Source organism: Manis pentadactyla, chromosome 15 (assembly GCF_030020395.1).
Source record: "Manis pentadactyla isolate mManPen7 chromosome 15, mManPen7.hap1, whole genome shotgun sequence".
Taxonomy (NCBI): Eukaryota; Metazoa; Chordata; class Mammalia; order Pholidota; family Manidae; genus Manis; species Manis pentadactyla.
In genome coordinates, this window is record NC_080033.1 from 20,951,979 (window position 1) to 20,973,846 (window position 21,868).

At 40.9% G+C, this 21,868-nt stretch overlaps 1 protein-coding gene and 1 pseudogene across 1 annotated transcript in view; one reads left to right on the forward strand and one right to left on the reverse strand.

Annotated features, from left to right (window-relative positions):
- The window catches only part of LOC130680969 (epithelial discoidin domain-containing receptor 1-like), a 99,789-nt gene extending 96,281 nt beyond the window's left edge, over positions 1 to 3,508 (forward strand). Inside the window, 1 exon segment of the mRNA XM_057492860.1 lies at positions 2,864 to 3,508. Within this exon segment, the coding sequence (XP_057348843.1) occupies positions 2,864 to 3,250 (387 nt within the window). The 3' untranslated portion in view covers positions 3,251 to 3,508.
- Positions 3,509 to 12,770: 9,262 nt separating this feature from the next.
- LOC118928755 (zinc finger protein 541-like) overlaps positions 12,771 to 21,868 on the reverse strand; it is a 213,171-nt pseudogene continuing 204,073 nt past the window's right edge.

Here is a 21,868-nt window from a genome sequence, read left to right on the forward strand (position 1 = left end):
CATATTTTCAAAATCCCTTACACTTTTGATGTTTGTTGGGGGCATCTAACTATATAGTAAAGCCGGACTTCGAATGGGATCACCATATTTTTGCTAAATAAATCTGAATTTAAATTGAAACCTATCAGGGCCTGAGCCATACAAGGTAAATTAAATGTCTGGATTTATCACTACAAGGTTTTATTCTCCTGCCTGCCTTTACCCATTAATATTTAGCAAGCATTCAAGGTCTGGAAAGATCAGTCTGGAACCAGTGTGATCCGTGGATCTGAGCTGAGCTGAGACCTCCAGCTCTGTTCAGTGAATTGAGTTCTTTTAACAGTATCCTTAAAAGTATCCTTTTCCATGAAAAGATTTGAGTGCAGCCAGGAGGCTCCAAGTATTTGGAAAGGAAAATGAGGGCCAAGTTATTTTTCAACCCACATCTCTGGACTTGCAGTGTCTGTTCTATAAAAAAATATATTGTTTGGGGGCAGGGAAGGACAGTGAGGTCTCAGAATGAGCACCAGAATTTAGACAGGATTTAAAAAGGGAAAACAAAAGGGAAGTTATAAAAGGTATGTGTTCCTGGGGCTTCCATCTGAGAAGCTGCTCCTGGCAGGTGCTGCTCTAGGTAAGAGAATCACAATGGGCCTGTTTATCCTTCACGCTCACACAGCCAAACAGTGTGGCTCCTACACTCCTTGTATTTTTGGAAGACTCCGAGGGTTTTTCCTGATCCCAGGGCTAGAGGCTCAGCCTGAAACAGCCATTCCACTGAGATTCTGCTAAATGGATGCCTTTTTTGCATCAGCTGTCACAAAGCCCTGCTCAGAGCGAGCAATGGTATAACGATGTCTTTGTGAGTTTCCTTTGCACCTTCCTCCCCAAGAATTCCAAGCACCTACTAGACCTGGGGCTGAGATCTTCAGTTTGTGTCTATAACAAGATGGATAAGAGCTTGCCCACTTAATTGGGAAGAAGAGGAGGGGCAAAAAGTGGCAAACAATTCTGCCATATTAAGTCAGAAGTCTGGTGTCACTGTAGAAAAATCTCAATCTCTTGTGTGAAGGTTTCCTCCATGCAATTTCCACAGGAGGAGAGAAGCCACAAACAGACGTATATTTGTGACTACACACACACATATTGTAGGCCCAAATCAAAAGGCTATTCAAACCAATGCCTCCCTAAGGTGTGCACCCACACAAGTGTCAGAACCGAGTTCTGCCAGGTTACCCTCAGTCTGTACACATAGGGGTGGCAAGAAGGAAGCTTAGAACCAAAATTTAAACTTCATAAGATTCAGTTAGTCTATTTGTGACTTGTATACCTTAATGTATGTATGCTTTTCTCCAGTAGCAAGTTTATATTAGAAATAAGAACTGGACTCCATGGGACTTCCATTCTATTCATTATTCTTAGTGACCTCAGGCAGGTTCACTCACTACCTCTCTCCAAGCTAAGATTTCCAGGCCTGGAGGCAGGTTAGGTAATTTCCAAGATTTTTCCCAGCCTTGTCATCCCAGGAGCTGCATACAGCTTTAGTGTTACAGCTTTTAAGCCCTGGATTCTGATGAGCCTGGATTTGGGGAGATGGAGTGGGTGCAGTTACAGGGCAGGGCTGGTCCCGCAAAGATGTGCCAGGAATCCAGATGGAATCTGGAGGGCATATAGGCTCAGACATCAAAGCAACGTGCCTACTGAATGGTCAGATGGGGCTGGGCAGCCAGGTGAACAGCTGCGAAGATATAGTGCCCACAACTCAGAGTTGCAGACAGTGGAGAAACAGCCCAGTGGAGAAAGTGAGAGGAAGTGGAGAAGAAAAGCAAGAGCCGGGGAGGGTTCCTGAAGGGCAGGCTGCCAATTCTAAGGCTCTGGTGGTCTCCCATGTATGAGGGAGGGAGCTGTTAGCAGGGTCCAGCAGTTGGGTCGGCTGGACAATGAGAAGGGTTAATTCCAGGAAGGAGGGCTGTGCTGCTGGCAAGTTTGAAGCTGTCTGCAAAGCTGAGTAACTGGCTTAGAGTGGAACCATTTATGTTAGAAGGCACATTAGAAGAGGACTTTGGGCCTTTCCTTCTACATTTAGGACATTTATTTTAGGAGGTACCCAAGGGCGATTTTGCTAACTTCAGGTGATCAGGGTATGATCGACAGTCCTGGGTTTGAATCTACGAGGTCCCACATGCATATGCATCGGCCTGCACGTAGTTCATCTAAACAGCCCTCCACCCACCCACCTCTACCCCTGCTTGGGGGTGTGTATCTGTGCTAGATGTAGCTAATACCGATGTGGGTGAAAACCCCCCTCCCTCAGGGGCAAGAGTGGAACAATTTTAAAGACTGTAGTGGTGGCTATGGGACTGCTGTTGGGGGCATTTCAAGGTGACTGCCAGACCTGGCTGACATCCGCTCAGACTGCCAGAGCAGGACATAAGAGGCAAAGCCTCTGCGGCATGTGGAAAACCAGGAAACTTTCCAGGGGATGAAGAAAGCACATACTAAAGCTTTTATTTTTTCTTAATGCATATGGAGGCTCTTTAAAGGGCTGAGCATGCAATCAAGAAAGATTAAAATTGAATAGATAAAAAAAAGACACTCACTACAAATGACAATCTTTATGATAATCTTCTGATTAAGCTACTTTGCCATTAACATATATTGCAAAATTCTTACAAGTGTTCAGAAAGCCACTGCCTTCTCACCTCTTTAAATCTCATCCAATTTTGACGTGGCCCATAGAGATTCGTGATTACAGAGGAAGCTTGAGTCCTTCGATTGCTTCCAGAAATATCGTGCCCTGTGAGAATGTTTGCTCACCTTTGCTGGGCCTTGGTTTCTTTATCTGGAATGTATGGGTCCATTTGTCTCCTTTATCCCTTGTCAGAGTCGTGTGAGGCTGGACATTCTGAACTTCTGGGAGAGAAGCGGGTTTCTGTGTGTTCTCTGGAATCCACCAGCTGCCTCCTTTCTGTGCAATAGATGCCCGAGAGCCTTCCAGAGCTCCGCTGAGTTTCTCTCTAACCCGGAGGTGTGGGTTCCTCTGACTGCAGGGGGCTGCCATCGCTCTGCGGAAATGAGCTGGACATTCCTTGTGCAGGAGAGGCAGGCTCAGAAGAGAAAGGTGGCTGTGGAGAGGTGGGGAGGTGAGAGATTCCCACCCCTCCACAGGAACACTCTGCCCCCAGTGGGAAATGGAGCCTGCAGCCCCCCTGCTTCCCACACCTTTTGTCCCAATTTCTCCAGGTGCCCTGGGCACAGGCTGAAGGCTTGACTGAGACAGTGAGTTGTGTGGATTTTAGGTAGGCAGGGGCTAGAGAGGAGGCTGTTGCTTGCTTCCCTCCTCTCACGGGCTCTCCCCTCCCCCTGCTGCCACTGAGGAGGGGTGGGAGAGAGCGTTGGGGAAAGAGAGAAACTCGCCAGAGAGGTAATAAGCCCGAAGTGCACCACGAGGTGTTTAGTCTCTAGACCTGTGGTTCTCAAACTTTCATGTCCCTAAAATAATTTTGAAAACCTATGTACACCCCTTGCACAATTCAAGTAGCCAGCTAAATCTTCAACATATTTTTAAATAGTTGTCAATGATGCCATTTCTGGAATATTGTAAATTTTGACATGACAAAAAGCCACCACTCCTTTAACGTATCTGATGAACTTTAAATAACAGAGCAATTTGATATGTCATCTATTAAACACATGAACAAGTTCTTAAGCAGTTTTATAGTCCTTTCCTTCTGGAATTCATATTTTCATTCCAGTTGCCCTACCAAATTTTATCCTTACTATTATATCGTTATGCATGAAAGCCTTTTATTGGCCATTCTATCATAATTTAGTGTGACACAAATATGTATGAAGATTTAAATTTAATTTTTAATGTCCAATGACTATAAGTTTCTAGATGCTAAGAGTTTTTGGATTGAGATATCATTATAATTATTAGTAATACACAGAAACAGGTAGTAGATAAAAACAATGTACATACATCATAAGTTTCAATGAAAAGGAAAGAGAAAAGGTATGATACATTTTGGAAATGCACCTCATATTTTTCAATTAGTTCATGTGTTCATTAATGAATATTATTTATTGTCAAAGTAGGGAAGGTTCAGGATAAATTTTGCTTGTTTTTTATCTTTATGAGTATAAAAACTGAGAAACTTTATTCACACTTAAAACAAATCGATTGGAAAGGAGGGAGCTTGTTATTGCACTGTGGCTCAGTTCTTTGAAATATTATCTAGTTATTTGCCTGAAGTCACATATTAGTCTCTTATCAAAATTTCTTTTTAATCTTGTCTCAGCTGATAATTCTTTTAGGTCTGTCCACCTTCAGAACTGGAAACTACCTGGCTTGCAAAAGGATTCATTTCCCAGTCAGTAGAGACATTTATTTTCAACACTGTACTGATCTTTCGTAGAGTTTATTCGTATGTACTCTGCAGGTTCTCTCTCCTGAGATTTAGAACTAGTGAGAGATCTGAACATGGCAGGTGTGTTTATGTGTGGGTGTGTGTATGTGTGAGCATACACAACTGGGGAAAGGGATTGCTGATCTGCAACGGATTTTCAGTTCAATGTTAGAAAAAATCCATACGAGCACTGAGGATATGAAAAATCCTTTAAATTTATCCTTGCCTGGGTGCCTGCTGGAAAGTCTCCATGTATCTCCAAAGTTACTGTAGACCCTGGATTGAAACTACTGCTGTGGGCATTGTAGTCTATTTCTGCCTGTTACACTGAATGAAATTCTAGGCTCTTATTCTTTAGGGGAATGCAAATCACCTGAGATACAAGTAAAAAGTGCACTTCCTTATTGGTAATAACGAGAGTAGACTAACTCGAGTCCTATCAATAGGGGATGATAGGATAAACTGGCATCGTCATGCATAATGGAGTCCTATAATAGCTACAAAAGGAGTGAGGGAACCCCGGTGGGAAAATGTAAAGTATACAACAGATGGTGAGTTACCTTTTATCTAAGAAAGTGAGGGAAACAAACATAATCTGTATTCACTGATGTTAAAAACAATAGGAGAACAAACAAAAAATGGTTGTCCCTGGGGAGGAAGAGATAAGGAGGGAGGGAGGGAGAGATGGAAGTAGAGTTCACATACCTTGTTTTCTGGCTTTGACTTTGAAACTGTGCAACAGTCTTCACATCATTATAAAGCTGCATAAAATCAAATGGGAAAGAAAAAGCAAAGCAATTCTTAATAAAAAGTGAAATGGTTTCCCTTTTGTGTGGAATCTAAAAAAAAATAAAACAAATGAACAAACACAACAAAAAACAGACTCATAAACAAATCCAAGGTAGTGCAATCCAAAGATCTCCAAGTATATGTTTTATTTCCAAAATAATTTCTTGGAATCTTTGCCTTACTCTCATATGCTTCCTGTTTCAAGGCTCAGCCTTCAGATCCTTGATGTATCTCATTGAGAGCTTGGATCATTCACTAGTATTTCTGGGGGCAGTGCCTAGGGAAGTTACTTTATCTTCTGGGAATTCAATCACAAAGGACGGAAGGGAGGATGAAGGGAGGGATGTGGCTGGTCCTCAGTGTGCATTAATTAGGACTTTTCTTAGATTAGTATGGCAGCCCATTGCTTGTCCGGCTAGGTTTTGCTCTGGGGATGTTTGTCAATGTATTTTTTTTATCAGGGAAGGATTTGACTACCACCTTTCCCAGACTGGATCTTTCCAATGTGGTTTAGGTAGCCCTGGAGGAAAATCAGTGTCGTCTAGGTGGAGCTTTCCAGAAAATATGGAAAACCTAGCATGTAAAGTCACACATAGTGAACAGATGTTGCACTTTATGTATGTACTTTTGCATTTATGGTGCTTAGGTTTTACTGTATATCGTCTCATTTTAGGCAGGGATGTTACTTAATTCCTATGTTGAAGACAAAGAAGTTGACACCCAAAGAGATTAATGGCTTGTCAAAAGTCACATCAGAACCCAGTGTTCTGGCTTCCAATTGAATGCTCTTTTTGTTGTATCACTGACCTCTTGAATTCTTCTGGAGGGATGCCCATATGAACTTCACCAACACTGGTGGTGCTGACCCATGAAAATCTAGATAAAATTTATCTTACTAGGGTCCCTGTGGCTAATTAATAAACTTCTAACACTTTTCTGCCCAAACATTAAGCTTATCAAACTTTATATCAGCACACTTGCATTTCTTTCTCTGCAAACTTGGAGATTTCAATTTGGAACATTTCTTCTGGAATATGTATAAAGTCATCATATGAGGCAAACACTAGCATCAGTTTGGAGGAATGTGTCATCTAAAAAGAATGTTCCAATATCGCCAAGGGAAATGTTCCTCTATCCTTGACTTTTTTTTTAATCAAGAAGCCAAGTACAATAAACCATCCTATTAGATTCTACCACAAACATAATTTTTCTTTAAAAAAATCATCTTTTGATATGGAACTTACATAAATGAGGCCCAATGATCCTTCCTTTTATTGGTTTTAAATTTTCAAATGCTATACATAACCATGCTAAAATGACAAATAGCATAGAAATCCATATAGTAAAAAGTGGAATTTTCACTTCAGTGCTCACTTTCATTTCCCTCTCTACAGTAGACCGCTGCTTTAATGGCTGTATTTCTAGACTTTTCTCTATGCATTTACAGTTACACATATTGCCTTTTAACATATTTGCTTATGTATACCACTTTTTATATGAATGAGAATGCTAATATATACTTTTAATGTCTTGTGTTTTTATTTAATGTATCACTTGCACATAACTCTACTATATTCCTTTTAACTGCTGCACATACATTTAATGATGAACAAATTGTCTCCCTTAAAAACAATGAAATAAACATCTTCAGCCAAGTATTTCTGCTTACATGAGCAAGTTATTTTTCGAAGACTCCTAGAATTGAAATTAGTAGGTTAAAAAGGACTAAACATCTTTAGTGTGGGCAGATTCTGCCAAGCCACCCTCAGAAAAGGCTGCCCCAATTTTAGCAATAGTATTTGAGAATAAACTCCTTACCTCACACCTTCTCAAGCAACAGATAGTATCAATCTTTTCCATTTTTCCTACATAACATTCCAAAATGTGTCTCTTTGTTGTTTTAATTGACATCTCTTCACATGTTTGTAGTTATTTGCAGCACTTCTGTGGATTATCTGTTCTTACCCTTTACTCATTTTTCTATTGGGTTGCTTTTTAAAACTAATTTAAATGAAGCACTTTATAATATATGGATTTTAATTCTTTGTTACCTATAGTGCAAATGTTTTCTCTGCCATTTGTCTTAACTATGCTTATTTTGTATTTTGCCATGCAAAAGTTCTTAGTTTATACAAGTTGTATCTCTAAATCCTATCCTTTATGGCTTCATGAACATGTGTCTTGTTTAGGAAGGACTTCCTCTCCTGAGGTTATACAAATACTTTTCTAAATTTTCTTCTAATATTATTATTGTTTTCTTTTTATCTTTAGCTCTTTAATCTATCTGGAAATGATTTTTGTATATGGTGTGACGTAGGTATCTAAGTGTACTCTTTAAATGAATAGTTCATTGTCCCAACACTTTGATTACTAACCCATAATTTCATATATTAAATTCCAATATTTATACATGAGTCTGCTTTTGGACTTTATTTATACCATTGATCAATGAAATTTGTCTATTCCTATGCCAATAACACAGTGTGTTCGTTACTGTAGTTTCACAATATGTTTTGCAATTTGATGGAGCAAATCACTCTTGTTCTATTTCAAGTATATCTTAGTTTTTATCAACTATTTACTCCTTTAGATGAATTTTGGTATCATATCAATTTCCATACATCATTCCATTGGGGCTTTCATTTAGATTGTGTCAAATTTTTAGATTAATTTGAGGGAGGAATGAGAGATGTATGATATTGAATTGGCTTATTCAAGGAAATAACATGTTTTCATGTATTCAGATCTTATGTTTTTCAATACTTTCCTTTAAACAGACCCAGTACATTTTATGTTAAGGTTAATGCCGAGGAATTTTATACATTTTTGTTACTATTATACAAACAATCTCATTTTTCATTGAATTTGTTGCTACTTATATATGGGAATAGTTAAATTTTTGTAGGTTCATTTTGTATCTGGGTAGTCGACTAAATCATATAATGGGGTCCTAATTGCTTTATAGTTACATGTTTTGAATAGTCATCACACGCAATCAATGGCAGTTTTGGCTCTTCATTTTCATTATTTCTATTTTACTTTTATTCTTTCATTATTGCATTGGCTAGGACACCTGAAGAATATTGTATAAAATCAGTGATAGAAGATTGCTTCTATCCATCATATGTTTTGTTAGTAAGTATGATATTTAGTGTGTTAAATTAAGGAAGTTACCTTCTATTACTAATGAATTAGGGCTTTTAATTAGGAAGAGGGGTTGGAAATTTTTGACATGTTTTGAAAGGATGTTTTTTCTTCTATCTCTTAATCAGTAAATAAAACAGTAGATTTCGTAAAGCTGAGGCATTCTTGTATTACTCTTATAAAATGTATTGAGTTATAATATGGAATTCTTGTGATATATCATTAATTCAATATGCTAATATTTGATTCATATTTGGAGACAATGTTCCTAACAGTTTTACACATAGATAGATAAAATACCTTTATCTCTATTCATATGTTTAAGGCTATATGCTAAGTTTGACTGATTTTATCATCAAGGACCTTCAAACCACAGAGAGTTTCTTAGGAAAGTTGCTGGTTTTTGGTTTTTGTTTTGCTTTGGAAAAGTATACAGAAGATAGAAAATTTTAGTAGAACCTACCCATGAAACCTTATGGACCTTGTACTTTTTTAATGTATAGATTTTTTACTAGGAGTGTAATTGTTTTGTGTTCAAATTTTCTACTTAACTTCTTCCATTAATATTTTCTAATAAATCAGTTACAACACTACATTTACAAATTTGTTGTTGTAATATTTTTAGCATTTTACATTTGTTTCCTGTATGTCTCTTATTAACTTTGCCAAACATTTATATTACTTTGAAAGAACTAGTAACTGGTTACATAGATACAGTCTGCTTTTTATTTCTTCCTTTTGGTTGCTTGTTTTACTTGGCTTTGTTTTACATCGCTTCCTCATTTTATCTTTATTGTTTATTTCTTCTTGATTTCTATAAATTTGTCCTGTTGGTCATTTAGCTTTTTTGTTGAATCCTTAATTTAATTCTATTTTTACCTATTTTTAAAGTAAGTGCTCAAATGCTGTAATTCCCCCAAATTACTTATCTATAGTCCATAGATTTCCATGAATAAGACTTTAATTATTATTGTAATAAATAGCTCTACATTTTATTTCAATTATTTTCTTTACCAAATAATTTTTTAATTGCCCAAAGAAAACCTTTTAAAAATTATCCTTTTGTTGTTCATTTCTATTATACTTTATTTGGTACAGAAAAGTTTCTTATTTTTATCTTTACTTTGTTTTTCTCTTAGAACTTCAGATTTCCTTTGAGGTATAATATATTATTGGTTTTTATAAATATTTTTAGATGTTGAAAATAATGTGTAGCTCTTTAGGGAGGCCAAAAGACACATCACAACACTCATATCCATCAATTAAAACTCATTTTATTTTTAAAATGGATATTCATTTTTGTTGTCTTCTTTATCTGTCAATTTGTAAAAGAATTATAGCTTTGTCAGTTCCCTTTTATTTATAACCTGTTTTTACTCTTTATATGTTTCTGTTATTGTGTTAATTAAGCATAAAAGTTCTTGATTATCATAGTGGTGAATTTTGCCAACTTCAAGTATGACATAAACCACTGTGTCTCCATTTAGTGTTTGACATTCTGATTTTTTTTCTGTATACATTCAATTTTTAATATTTTATATTTAATTGTATAAGTTACATATTGAGTGTATAAATTGAATATATGTTAAATTTTCCTTTTATCATTGTATTTTTGTATTCTTTCATTTTCAATATTTTCTAATTTTTCTTACATGTCTTTTCTAAATAACATGCATCTTGATTTTTTAACGTAAATTTTTCCTTTATTTAAGGAATATTTATTTAACGTATATTTAAGAAGTAGTATAATCTTTTTGTGCTTATTGTCTATAGTGATTTTATTTAAACTTATTTTTCATTTTGTGCTTTCTATTCACCATTATCCCCCTCCTTCTTTTTGATATTGGTTAGAGATTTTTGGTTCTATTTTCCCAAAACCGGTTTGGAAGCTATATGTGCTATTTCTATTCATCTGGAAGCTATTTTAGTATTTTATCAAGCACATTTAAATTTAAATTATTACTATCAACACTACCATCTGTAAGCCCCCTTCCCTTCCCTTTTTCTAGAAGAGAGATCCTTTCTAGGCTTTTAATTATTTCTCTACCTTCTCGCCTATATACTTACGGTTGAAATTATCTGGAAATTTCATTCCAGATAAGTATTACTAATGGTAGCAATGTAGCTCTATTAGCATTATTAGTATTATTATTTAGTTTATATCTCTGTTTTATAGAGAGCCTTTATTAGAGTTATTGTGTTACATTAAACTACCAAATTACCAACCATTATTTAGATTTAAATTGCATTTTTGCAGCTTATTTGCTCTGCCCAGTTCGTTAAGTTCCAAGTCATTGTATATCTTAGGTTCTTTTTTCTGTGTTTCTGGAATGCATCCTCAACAAATCTTTGCTCCTTTATTTTCTGAAAGGCTCTGAGTGGTAAACTTTCGGAATCTTTGCTCTTCTGAAAGAAACATCTTTGTCTTTCTACTTGATACAGAACTGTTTTGATTATAAAATCCCAAGTTGAGAGGAATTGCTGTACATCTGCATTATCACATATCTTCTAAAATATTTCAAGATAAGGCAAACATAATTTCCCTTTTTAGAAGCAAGACTGCCCAACTCCCAACTAGTCATTCTTTCTTAAGTGTTCATTATTATTCCTCCAATTGGCCCACCATAGAAACGAGAACTTCTGAGTAATAGCTCATCAGGACATTTAGAGAGAGCTCTTCATAGCAACAGTAGGGCCTTTCTAATGACAAATCTCATGAATGAGTTAGAAGTTCCAATTTCTGATGCTCTGCTTACTAATGATGCCTTTAGTCCCTGAGTCCTACAACATGTGTGAATTTTCTTCTACCAATGCTAATACCACTAACCTGCTGGGCAGTGAGGATTCCCCTAATGCTTCCTCAGGAAAGGGTACCTTGACTGTCAGTCATTTCCTCATGTCCTTGGCTATTAGATCTGTAGGCCCATGGATGGGTCTCCTTAGGCTTTTTTAAAAGACACTCTCCTCACTGCCTCTAAGGAAAGGAGTTAATAGAATAGAGCTATTTACTTGTTGGTTTGATCTTTCAGCTTGATGGCTTTACAGACCCCATTTACATTACATTACACAGGAAAAAGTGGCGTAGGCCTAAAAGGACTGCTTTGAAAGGGAGCAGAGGAACCTTTGCTAAGGGAGAGATAAAATTCAGAGACTGCTATGGACTTTTATGGATTTATACCGTTAAACACCAGTTTCTCTCACTGCTTGGGAATTACCCTGCTAATCACCTCCTGTAAGAAATCTGATCTGTGAGATAAGAGGTCGGGGATCATCTGCATCTTTCGCATAGGCAGCAGCCTAGCTGGAGGTTCACTCAGCGCCATAGGATCAATCAGCCAGAGCTGAGATCTAAGGACCACGGTCTACTGATCCAGTCCGCCCTCGGAGTCCGCCGATTAGGATAGGAAAGTAGGAAATTGGCTCAGCCACTCCCCGATATTCCTGTTGGTCCAGAGGCGGGGGATCAAGGAGCGGCAGACACCGGGAAACCTTTCACCCGAGACTTAAGACTGGTAGCCGCCGCTAATCGTCTTTTAAGTGACTAACAGGTGCCCAGACACATTTTATGAGATAAAGAGTGCAGCATTAAGTCAGGAATAAGAGCGAAGCATGGGTCTCCTACCTTGTGGGCATGAGCATCAGGTTCCGTGAGATTGATGAAGTTAGAAGAGAGTTAGGGACACCCCCTGCCTCACTCAGAGGCCAGGGCAGGCTGAAGAAGCAGGTTGGAAGTCAGAGACAGAGAGAGAGAGGCACTCCTCACGGATACCCAGTCGGACTGTAGGGGTCTGATTCCAGACACGCGGGCCTTTCAGAAGCCGCTGAAGTGCAGCCTCAGCCTAGAGTCTCGCAGTTGCCCACAGCCTTCCTCGGTCCCTCGCATCCAACGAGAGGCCTCTGAAAGGGAATCCTGGCCTCCGCTCAGCTGACTTTCCCAGCTCCCAAGGGAGACAGGGCATCCACTGAGGGAGACGCAGGGGAAACTGTCGCTCGAGACTTTGAGATCGGCAGCTGGGCCCATCCCATTTAAGTGGCTGACGAGCACCCATGTTGTGTGCCACAGACGGCTCCCTTCTATAAGGACAGTGAAAGAAAAGGCAGGCTTAGATGCTGATACTCACCTCTGAGGTTATCCCGGGCGAGCCCCTAAAAAGGGGGAGTTTGTAAAGGTTGCAAAGCGAGAGTGATCAAGTTACATAAAGACTAGATAGGCAAAGGAATAGCATCGCCCTGTCCATGAGCTTTCTTAAGATCTCTCATAACATTAACCCAATTAGTTTGAGGGTTCCCTGCGGTGGCAACCAATAACAATATTTTTAAATGTATTTATGCAATTGGGCAAAATCCCTCTTAGAAGTTTTCACTCCTGATGTTTTTAGGAGGGCACAGAGTAATTTTAAATAGTCCTCTGGTTAGCTGCTTTGGTCTGTTTGGCCCATTATAGTGTCCCTGATGTCTCGATCCTGTCCCTACGTGCGATTTCTTGGGAGTCTTACCGGATCGACGATCTTTGGAGCTGCCCGCTGTGCTTGTCAAGGATCGCCCGAGCAGAGCTTCCCTGCTCTGAGTTTCAACGGTCCCTGTTCAGGCGCCACTTGCCGGTCCCCTCCCTGCCACTAAGCCGCAGACAAGGGAGGAGACCCGATGAGTTGTTGAAGACCTGAAAGGGTCAGCCAGGGGGCTCAAGGCATAACAGCTCAAGAGCAATGCTGAGAAGACACTCCTCATGTTTATTGAGCAAATGAACTTACAATGAACTCAAACATCATTATCTGGCCTTGAGTCTAGCCCAAGGTCGCGACGCTTCTCAAGGATACCAAACTGTGTGAAGATGGCTCCGAGCCATGAGAACTGCTTTGGTTCCCATCACTCAGTCCTTGATTACACATCAACAGAGTGTGTGGGAAAAACAGTCAAGTGATGTGTGCTTATACATTTGATTTCTACCTTGAATTATGTATCAACCCCATCAATCCCACAGGGGGGAACCTAGTAACCACAATATTGCTCATGTGATTGTATATTAATACCAAAATAATAAAAAAGGTGGAACACAACTCCTTCCTCCTTAAGTGACTTCCTGTACAGTATGGGGAGGAAGACTGAGTTGAGGGTGGAAAAACCTGACAAGCGTCGCCAGCCAGGTGGCTGAGGCTCACACCAGCAGGGATGAATCATCACATTGATACATGCACCCTTGATAACATGTGATGACAGTGACCCTTCTCCTCTATGGTCTTCCAGTTTAATCATAAGAAAAACACACAATTCCAACTGAGGCACAATCTCCAAAATACCTGACCAGGACGTCTCAAAGCCGTCAAGGCATCCGAAACAAGGAAAGCCTGAGAAACTGTCACAGCTGTCAGAAAACAGCATAAAACCTAAATGTGATTTACTCCCACCAGGAGGTTTAAAATTTTAACAGTGAGGTATTAACAAAGGGCCACGCGGTGGAAGCTGCTCAGGCTGAGAGTCGGGTGGGAATTGATAAGGGCCTGGCTATACCTGGCTGAGGTTTTTAAATGTACCAATAAGAAAGATGCAACTGGCTTAGGCGACGTCCGGGAAAGAATGTGAACCCTGCAGTACTCAGCCAATGAGGAACCAGGGGAGGGACTCGCGCACTAGGAGGTAAATTACTGTCGCCAAACTCCCCAGGTGTGCCTGCCCACGAGACACCCAATCCTGCAAGAATGACATTAAAGCCTCGCTCCACTGTCCTCTTTTTCTCCCTGTTCACTTACTGAATTTGGACCAGTGAGTGGGTTTCTCACAGTGTGACCCATCAGTAAGTCTGAGGCGCATCCCTAATCCCTGAGTTTCTGTCCCTCTTTATGGCTACCCAGCCCAGGCCACCGTCGTCTCTGAAAGCCTCTGTCACCTCTCCAGGCTTGCCGTCTTGCCTCCTGCAACCTCGGCACAGCAGCCACAGAGCTTTTAACCCTCCACTAGTTCCCGTGGCAGAGTCAGCACTTGCCATGCCGTGGCCTGGAATACAGACCGTGGCCTCAGCAGCCTCCTCCGGGTGGCCTTCCCTGGCCGTCCCCCTAACGCCATCTGCCACACCCTGGTCACTCTTTAGGATTTGAGCCCCTGCCTTATTTTCCTCCTGTCACCTTGTGGTGGACGCAAGGGCTGCTGACCCAGTAGCCACTCATGCTTCCTCTTCTTTTCCTGGCAGACAGAATTTCCACTTTGGTCAGGTGGCAGGAAACCTGAGGAAACATGCTGGTTTCCCCTGGTCCTGAGGAGACCTTGGATATCGGGATGACTGCGGCCATAGCCCTTCCTACTGCCAGGGATCAGTTTAGAAGAAGCATGGGCCCCAGTCCTGACCAATGGACCCAGAGGCATTCTTCTGGAGACCGTTACAAGCTCTCCCCGCTCTTAAAAAGGACAAGACGAAGGAGGGAGGAACGTGCTCTTTCCTGTGCCCTCTGGTTTGAACCTCGGGGCAGGAGGAGGTGATCCTCGTCCCCGCTGCAATCCGCATGCTCAGCTGGCCGCTGCTGGGAGACCCTGACTTCACCCCGGACACAGTGGAACCACCGTCATGTACTGACTGCTGGTCACTACGCTGCTGACTCTTCTGTCCTTATGGCCTAAAGCAATAGCTAAAACCACCTCTTTGCTTATTTATTCCTGCTGCTCTCCTGCTCCTAAAATGTGAGCTCCCTGAGGGGAGCACCTGGGTCCCTCCTGTGTCGCTGTGTGCCCGCTGCATGGACTGGGCGCTGACACACACTGCAGTGGGCACCTAAGGGCCGGCTCCCGGAATGTATGGGGACCAGGCCCCTCCAGGGCGGAGACTAAGCTCACTCATTTCTGCGGCGCTGGCGAGTGGCAGGAGCCCTAAAGCCTTTGTTGGCTTTAGGCCAGAGAACAGGCCAGAGAAGCCAGAAGATAGCTACTTAACAACATAATTTAATAAGATTTACAAATTGACTTGTACAAAAAAAACTTAAGAATGTACAAAGTCATTGCCACACTAGTGGCTAAATGCAGAGGGCACGGTCTCCTGATGAGGAGTCTGACATGTTGGGAGATCCAGAAGTATTTTCCCACTGGGTGTCCACACCTCGGCCTTCTCTAACAGATGTAACGAAACCCCAAAATTGAGGCGAAGATTGGTGAGGACTCAGATCTAACATGTTTCCCCACACAAGGCTCCCTGCTCCAGAGAATAGAAGGGGAAAGACTATTGACCTAAAGAGAACGGAGCCTCTGGCACCAGCTGGCAAGGATGTCACAGTGTCCGACGATGGCGGCACTCTGCCTGTTGATGGCCAATGCCCGCTGTGTTTGCAAGCTGGGCTGGTCAGTGGGGGGGCAGGGGGGTGGGGGTGGAGGCAGAGGGATGCCCTGAACACCTCAGGGAGGCTGAAGGGAGAGGTGACGGCCCGAGGTCCTCATCCCGATGACGTGCTGCCTGGCCCCGGCTCATGGCCCAAATCACCCCTGCAAGGGGCCCATGTCAGCCCCCATCTCCCCTTCCTCCTCCTCCTTCTCCTCCTCTTGGAGCAGGAAGGCCTTTGCTGGTCTCTCCGCCCTTACAGTTTGTTCCATGGGGTCCTGAAGCCGGTGCTGCCTCATGTGGGCATTTCGACTCTGGATCTTGTCAAACACCCTGCAGAGTCAGCAGAGGACACGGGTCAGAGCAAGGGGAAGGTGGGCCGAGGGCCCAAAGGGACAAAGGGCAGGCTGTGCGGGTGCATCTGGGGACAGGGCTGGTGCCCACCTCTCACACTCTCTGCAGGGAAAAGTGCCTCGGCCCTGTACGCTCCCCGGAGGCTCAGGGGTCTGCTTGGGACCAGCATTTGGGCTTGTGTTGATGACGGATTCTCCCCTGCATCTCTTCGTCTTCATCTTCAACTCAGGGGTTGGATGACCTTTGGGTCTCTTCTGAGGACTGCAAGTGGCCTGTAGAAGGGGCAGAAATGACATCAGGGTGCCGACCTTCCACCCTTCTAAGGGAAATGCTCTCCTCTGTAGAGGCACCCTTTCCCACCCCAACCTGGGTGATCAGTAGCTATCCATACCAGCACTGAACTCCAGTGAAACCCCCTTGCCCAAGAATCCCCTACCTTTGTTTCTGTTCTGTCTGCCTCGTCCAGCTTTCTTTTGACCCCATTTCCCAGGCCTGGGGCCCGAACATAGGCAAACCTGATCTTTCTTTTCCAGGTGTAGTAATACTCTACACACTGGGCCACTGTCTTTGTCTGGACCTGGTGAAAGAAAACAGCAGTGGGCTTTGGGCACTGCCTCACACACCCCCTCGCCGTGGGGCTAGGCACTTTCTGAAAGCTCTCCTGGAATGTCTCTCCTCTTGGGCTTGGCACAACCCTGTGCTACAAGGAGCACAGAAGCACAGAGTCCTGCTGGTGATGAGGGGCTCAGGGTGAAGCCACCGTAGCCAGCACCATCCAAGCTCTGCATGCTCTCTGAGCCCCAAGTCAATCCCGGGAGTCCCTCCCTACAGGAAGGGGTACACGAGGGCTCCCTACACAGGTGCTCACTGTGACATCAGGCCTAATGGCTATGCATTTACCACCTGGGACTCCCTGCAGCAGGATGCCCTCATCAGCAGGTACCACAAAGCCTTTGCAACAGCCAGGCAGAGCCCTACAGCACAGAGATAAGGGGCCCACGAGAGGAGGGGGTTTTGAGGGCACAGTCTGATCCTAGGGCATTCAGATCTCACCATGTGCTCTCCCTCCACTAAGAATGGACACCATTAATAATAACTTCTGTAAAAACAAAATGGAACAGGAAAATTTAATTGCTCTAGGAAGACGATTTCTCAGGAAAATTAAATTGGCCAGTTAAGATGTGGGGCTCACTTCAGAAAATACTTTCTCCATGTGAAATGTTTTCAGCTCTGTATGTCTTCAAAGACTAGGAGCCAAAGTAGTAAATCCTCTGCCTAAGAAATATCACTCAGTTAGAAGAAAAAAAAAGAAGTTGGACTCTGCTTCCAAACAAGATGGAGCAACAGGAGCTACATTGACCTTCCCATTCAAAACAATGAGAAGAAACAGTCAAAATGTCTGAAATAATGTTTGCTAAGATGCTAGGAAAGCCAAGAAAAAGTCTTTCTGAGAGACAGAAAATAAGCTACAACTGTGCCAACACACTACACCTTGGGAGAGTTTCCAGGCCATGGCCTGGGGAGAGGGGTCTGGGCAGAGCCCGGTGGGTTTCCTGAGCTGAGATGGGAGGGAGGGTTCTGGGAGAACAAGGCGGTGAGAGTTCACAGGACAAGGCAGGACAGGGAAGAGCTGCTCAGAGGAAAATTCCAGAGATCTGGAGGGCGCTCCCCTCCAGCATTCAGCAACGTGCTGACCAGCATGTGCGTATGAGGTGGCCCAAAACTGGGTAAAGAACCACCTGAAAGAATTAGATGAAAAGGCACCTCACACAGGGCCAGGAATAGCACCTGGTTTCCACCCGCTGGGGTGGGAAAAAACTCATAGTTCATGGGACATTGATAGAGAAATGAGGAGGGTTTTGCCTCCGTAATGAGGAATAATCAGCCTTAGACAAAAATGGTCTAATTTAAACAAATCCAAAACCAGTACCCAAAAGGAACAAGCTGTTTTCAAGTAACCATGTATCAGAACAAAGTTCAAGAATACTTACTAAGAATACAAAAATATTCAGCACTCAACAAGCTATAATTCACAATGCCAGGAATCCACTGAAAAATTACCAGGCATAGAAAGCAGGAAAATGTGACATATAATGGGAAAAAAATCAATCCATCAAAATCAACCCAGAATGGGCACAGATGTTAGAATTAGCAGGAAAAGGTACTAAAAGTCATTATAATTGTACATTATATGTTGAAAAAGTTAAGTAGAGACATGGGACACTAATGAGACCCAAAAAGAACTCCTAGATATTAAAATTACAATGTCTGAGATGAAAACTACACTGCAGATTAGATACTGCAGAAGAAAGGATTACTGAACTTAGACACATAGCAATAAAAATCATCCAAAATGAAACACACAGAGAAAAGAAGAATCAGTCGAAATGAAAAGAGCATCGGTGACTCCCGGACAACTGCAGGAAGCCCAGCACCCACTAAGTGGAGCCCCCAAAGGAGAAGGGGGGATGCAAGAAATGTTTGAAGAAACAAGACTGAATTTCCCCAAATGTAAGGAAAACTATAAACCCACAGATACCAGAAGCTCAACAAACTGCAAGCACAAGAAAGAAAAATGAAGAAAGCACACCAAAGCCCATCATAATAAAATTGCTCAAAGCCAGTGATAAAGGGAAATTCTGACAAATATCCAGCCAGAAAAAAAAAGACATGTTATATGGAGAGGACCAAAGACACAGAAATCTGGAGATTTCTTATGAAAAATAATAAAAGCCAGAAGAAAGCAAATTACCTCTTTAAATTACAGAGAAAAGACCTGTCAAGCTAGAATTCCACACTTAACAAAGATGTCTTTTAGAAATGAAGGCCAAATAAAGGTTCTTTTTTAGCTATACAGAAGCTGGAAAAATTCATTATTGGCAAATCTGCACTTTAAGAAATGTTAAATGACTTACATTTATTTCCTTCTGGAAAATGATACCAGATGGAAATATGCATCTACATAAAGGAATGCGGAGCAATGAAAATGTAAGTACATGGGTAACTATATAAGACATTTTATTATTTAAAGCTATCTACAAATAATTTACCATTTAAACAAAAATATCAACAATGTATAGTGGGGTTTACAACATATGTAAAATGAAATGCATAACAACAATTGTATAAAGGCCAGGAGGAGAAATGTAAGTACACTACTGGAAGGTTTTCATTCTGCACATGAAATGCTATCAAATCACTTGAAGGGAGACTGTGGTAAGTTAATGATGCATACTATTAACCCTAAAGCAACCATCAAAATAATAAAATACAGTTATAGCCAACAAGCTGACAAAGGAGATAAAACAGAATCCTACAATTTACTACATTAATTTTTTCTGCCAAAAGAAGGCAGAAAAAGTGGAAAGGGGAAACAAACAACAGATGGGACAAATAGAAAACAAAGAGCAAGATGATGGACTTAAACCTAACCATTCAATAACAACATTAAGTGTGAATGTTCTAAACACCCTAATTTAAAAGGCTGAATATTTAATAGGAAATAAAAAAGCAACACTGAACACATGTTATTTATAAGAACACACTTTAGCTGTAAAGGCTAAATAGTTTAAAAGTGAGATTAAAAAAATGATATAGCATGCTAGCACCCATTTTTAAGAAAGCTGGAGAGGTTGGATATACTAATATCAGAAAAACGTAGATTTCAGAGCAAATAGTACTTCTAGAGATAAAGTAAATAATTTCATAATGATAAAAGGGTCAATTAATCAAGAAGACATAAGAATCCTAAAAGTTCATATGTCTACACCAGGGCTTCAAAATATATGAAGCAAAAAATTATAGAACTTTGGGGAAAAATAGACCCACAATTATAGGAAAACATTTTAATATCCCATTCTCAACAATTGCTGGAACAATTAGACAGTAAAAGGGTGGAAGACCTAAACCACACTCTGAGCCACAACGAACTCTCATTTATAGAGCTCCACTCACACACAGCAGGTACACCTCCTTCAAGTGTACGAAGAACACTTACCAAGAGGTAAACCATGTTCTGGACTATAAAAAAGGGTCAATAAATTTAAAAGGATTCAAGTCATGCAAAGTATTTCTCTGGTCACAATGGCATTAACTGAAAAATCAGTTAACTGAAGAACTATGCAAAATCCTCAAATATTTGGAGACTAACACACTTCTAAATATTCATACTTCAAAAAATAAATCAAAAGGGAGATGAAAAAGTATTTTGAATTGAATAAAAATGAAAACCCAAAATAAGAAAACTTATCAAAGAAGTACTTTGAGGGAAACTTACAGCACTACAAACCCATGTTTGGGAGGAAGAAAGGTCTGAAATCAATGAGCTCAGCTTCCATTTTCAGAAACTAGTAAAAGAAGAGCAATTTAAACACAAAGCAAACAGAAGAAACTGCAGAATAAATAAACCAAATAGAGAAAAACCAGGAAGCCAAAACTGGCTTTTTGAGAAAATCAGTAAAATTGATAAGCCTTTAGTCAGATCAGAATAAAAAGATATATTACCGATACCAGGAATGAGAGAGGGGCTATCACTATAGTCTATAAATTCAAAAAGGAGAATATAAGAATATAATAAACAACTTTATGCTAATACATCAGACAACTTAGAAGAAATGTACAAAAGTCCTTGAAAGATAAAAACTACCAAGGTTCACTAAAAAGGACATTGATAACCTGAGTAGCCATATATCTATCAAATAAGTTGAATTTGCACTTCAAACCCTCCCCACAAAGAAAGCTGCAGGCCCAAATATTTAAGGAAGGAAGAAATAATCCAATTCTAAACAAACTCTTCCCCAAAAAAATTGAAGTGGAGGGAACACTTCTGAACTCATTCCACAAGGTCAGCACTACCCCCATCCCAAAGCCAGATAAACGCACCGCAGGAGAGACAGCTACAGGCCAGTACCCACCATGGACACGGGGGAAATTCCAGAGACAGTTTTAACAAGTAGAATCCAACAATACATATAAAAAGAACCCATACATATACAGCCAACTGCTATCTGACATGGTACAAAGGCAGCTGAGTGCAGAAAATATGGCCTCTTCAACAAAAGGCACTGGAACAACTAAATATCCACAGGAAAAGATGGAACTGCAATCCATACCATGCTCTACATACAAAAACTAACCCCGAAAGGACCGTACATCTAAATGTAAAGCCTAACACTATAAAGCTTCTCAAAGAAGACATAGAGGAAAAGCTCTGTGACTTTGGGTTAGGCAAAGATTTCTTAGATACAACACCAAAATCATGGTCCATGAAAGAAAAATTAATCAATAGAATTTAATTAAAATTTAAAACTTTCTTCAAAAGACACTGTTAAAAGACTAAAAAGCTACAGATTGGGAGAAAATACTTGCAAAGCATATATCTGGATAAAAAACTTGTGCCCAGAACAAATAATGAACTTCTACAACTCAATAAAAACACAAACATCCCAGTGAAAACAAAGGCAAAGAAGCAAACAGACACCAAAGAAGGCTCACAGATAGCAAACAAGCACATGAAAAGCTGTTCAGCAACATTAGTCAGGGGGAAATGCAGTGAGATACCTCTGCATACTCATTAGAATGGCTACGATTTAAAAAAACCGACCATATCAAGTGCTGGAGATGTTGTGGAGCAACTGGAACTCTTGTACCTGCCAGTGGGAATGTGAAATGGTACAGCCCCTTTGCGTAAGTTTGGCACTTTCTTGAAAAGTTAAATGTACACCTACCATGTGAGCCACTGATTCCTTTCCTAAGTATTTGCTGCCCTACCCCCCACCAGCAGTACTTGTTCATGTAGAGATTTGAATGTGAATGTACACAGAAGCTTTATTTATAATTGCAGATAACGTGGAAACCACACAGATGTCCATCAATAGGTGAATGATTAAATGAACTG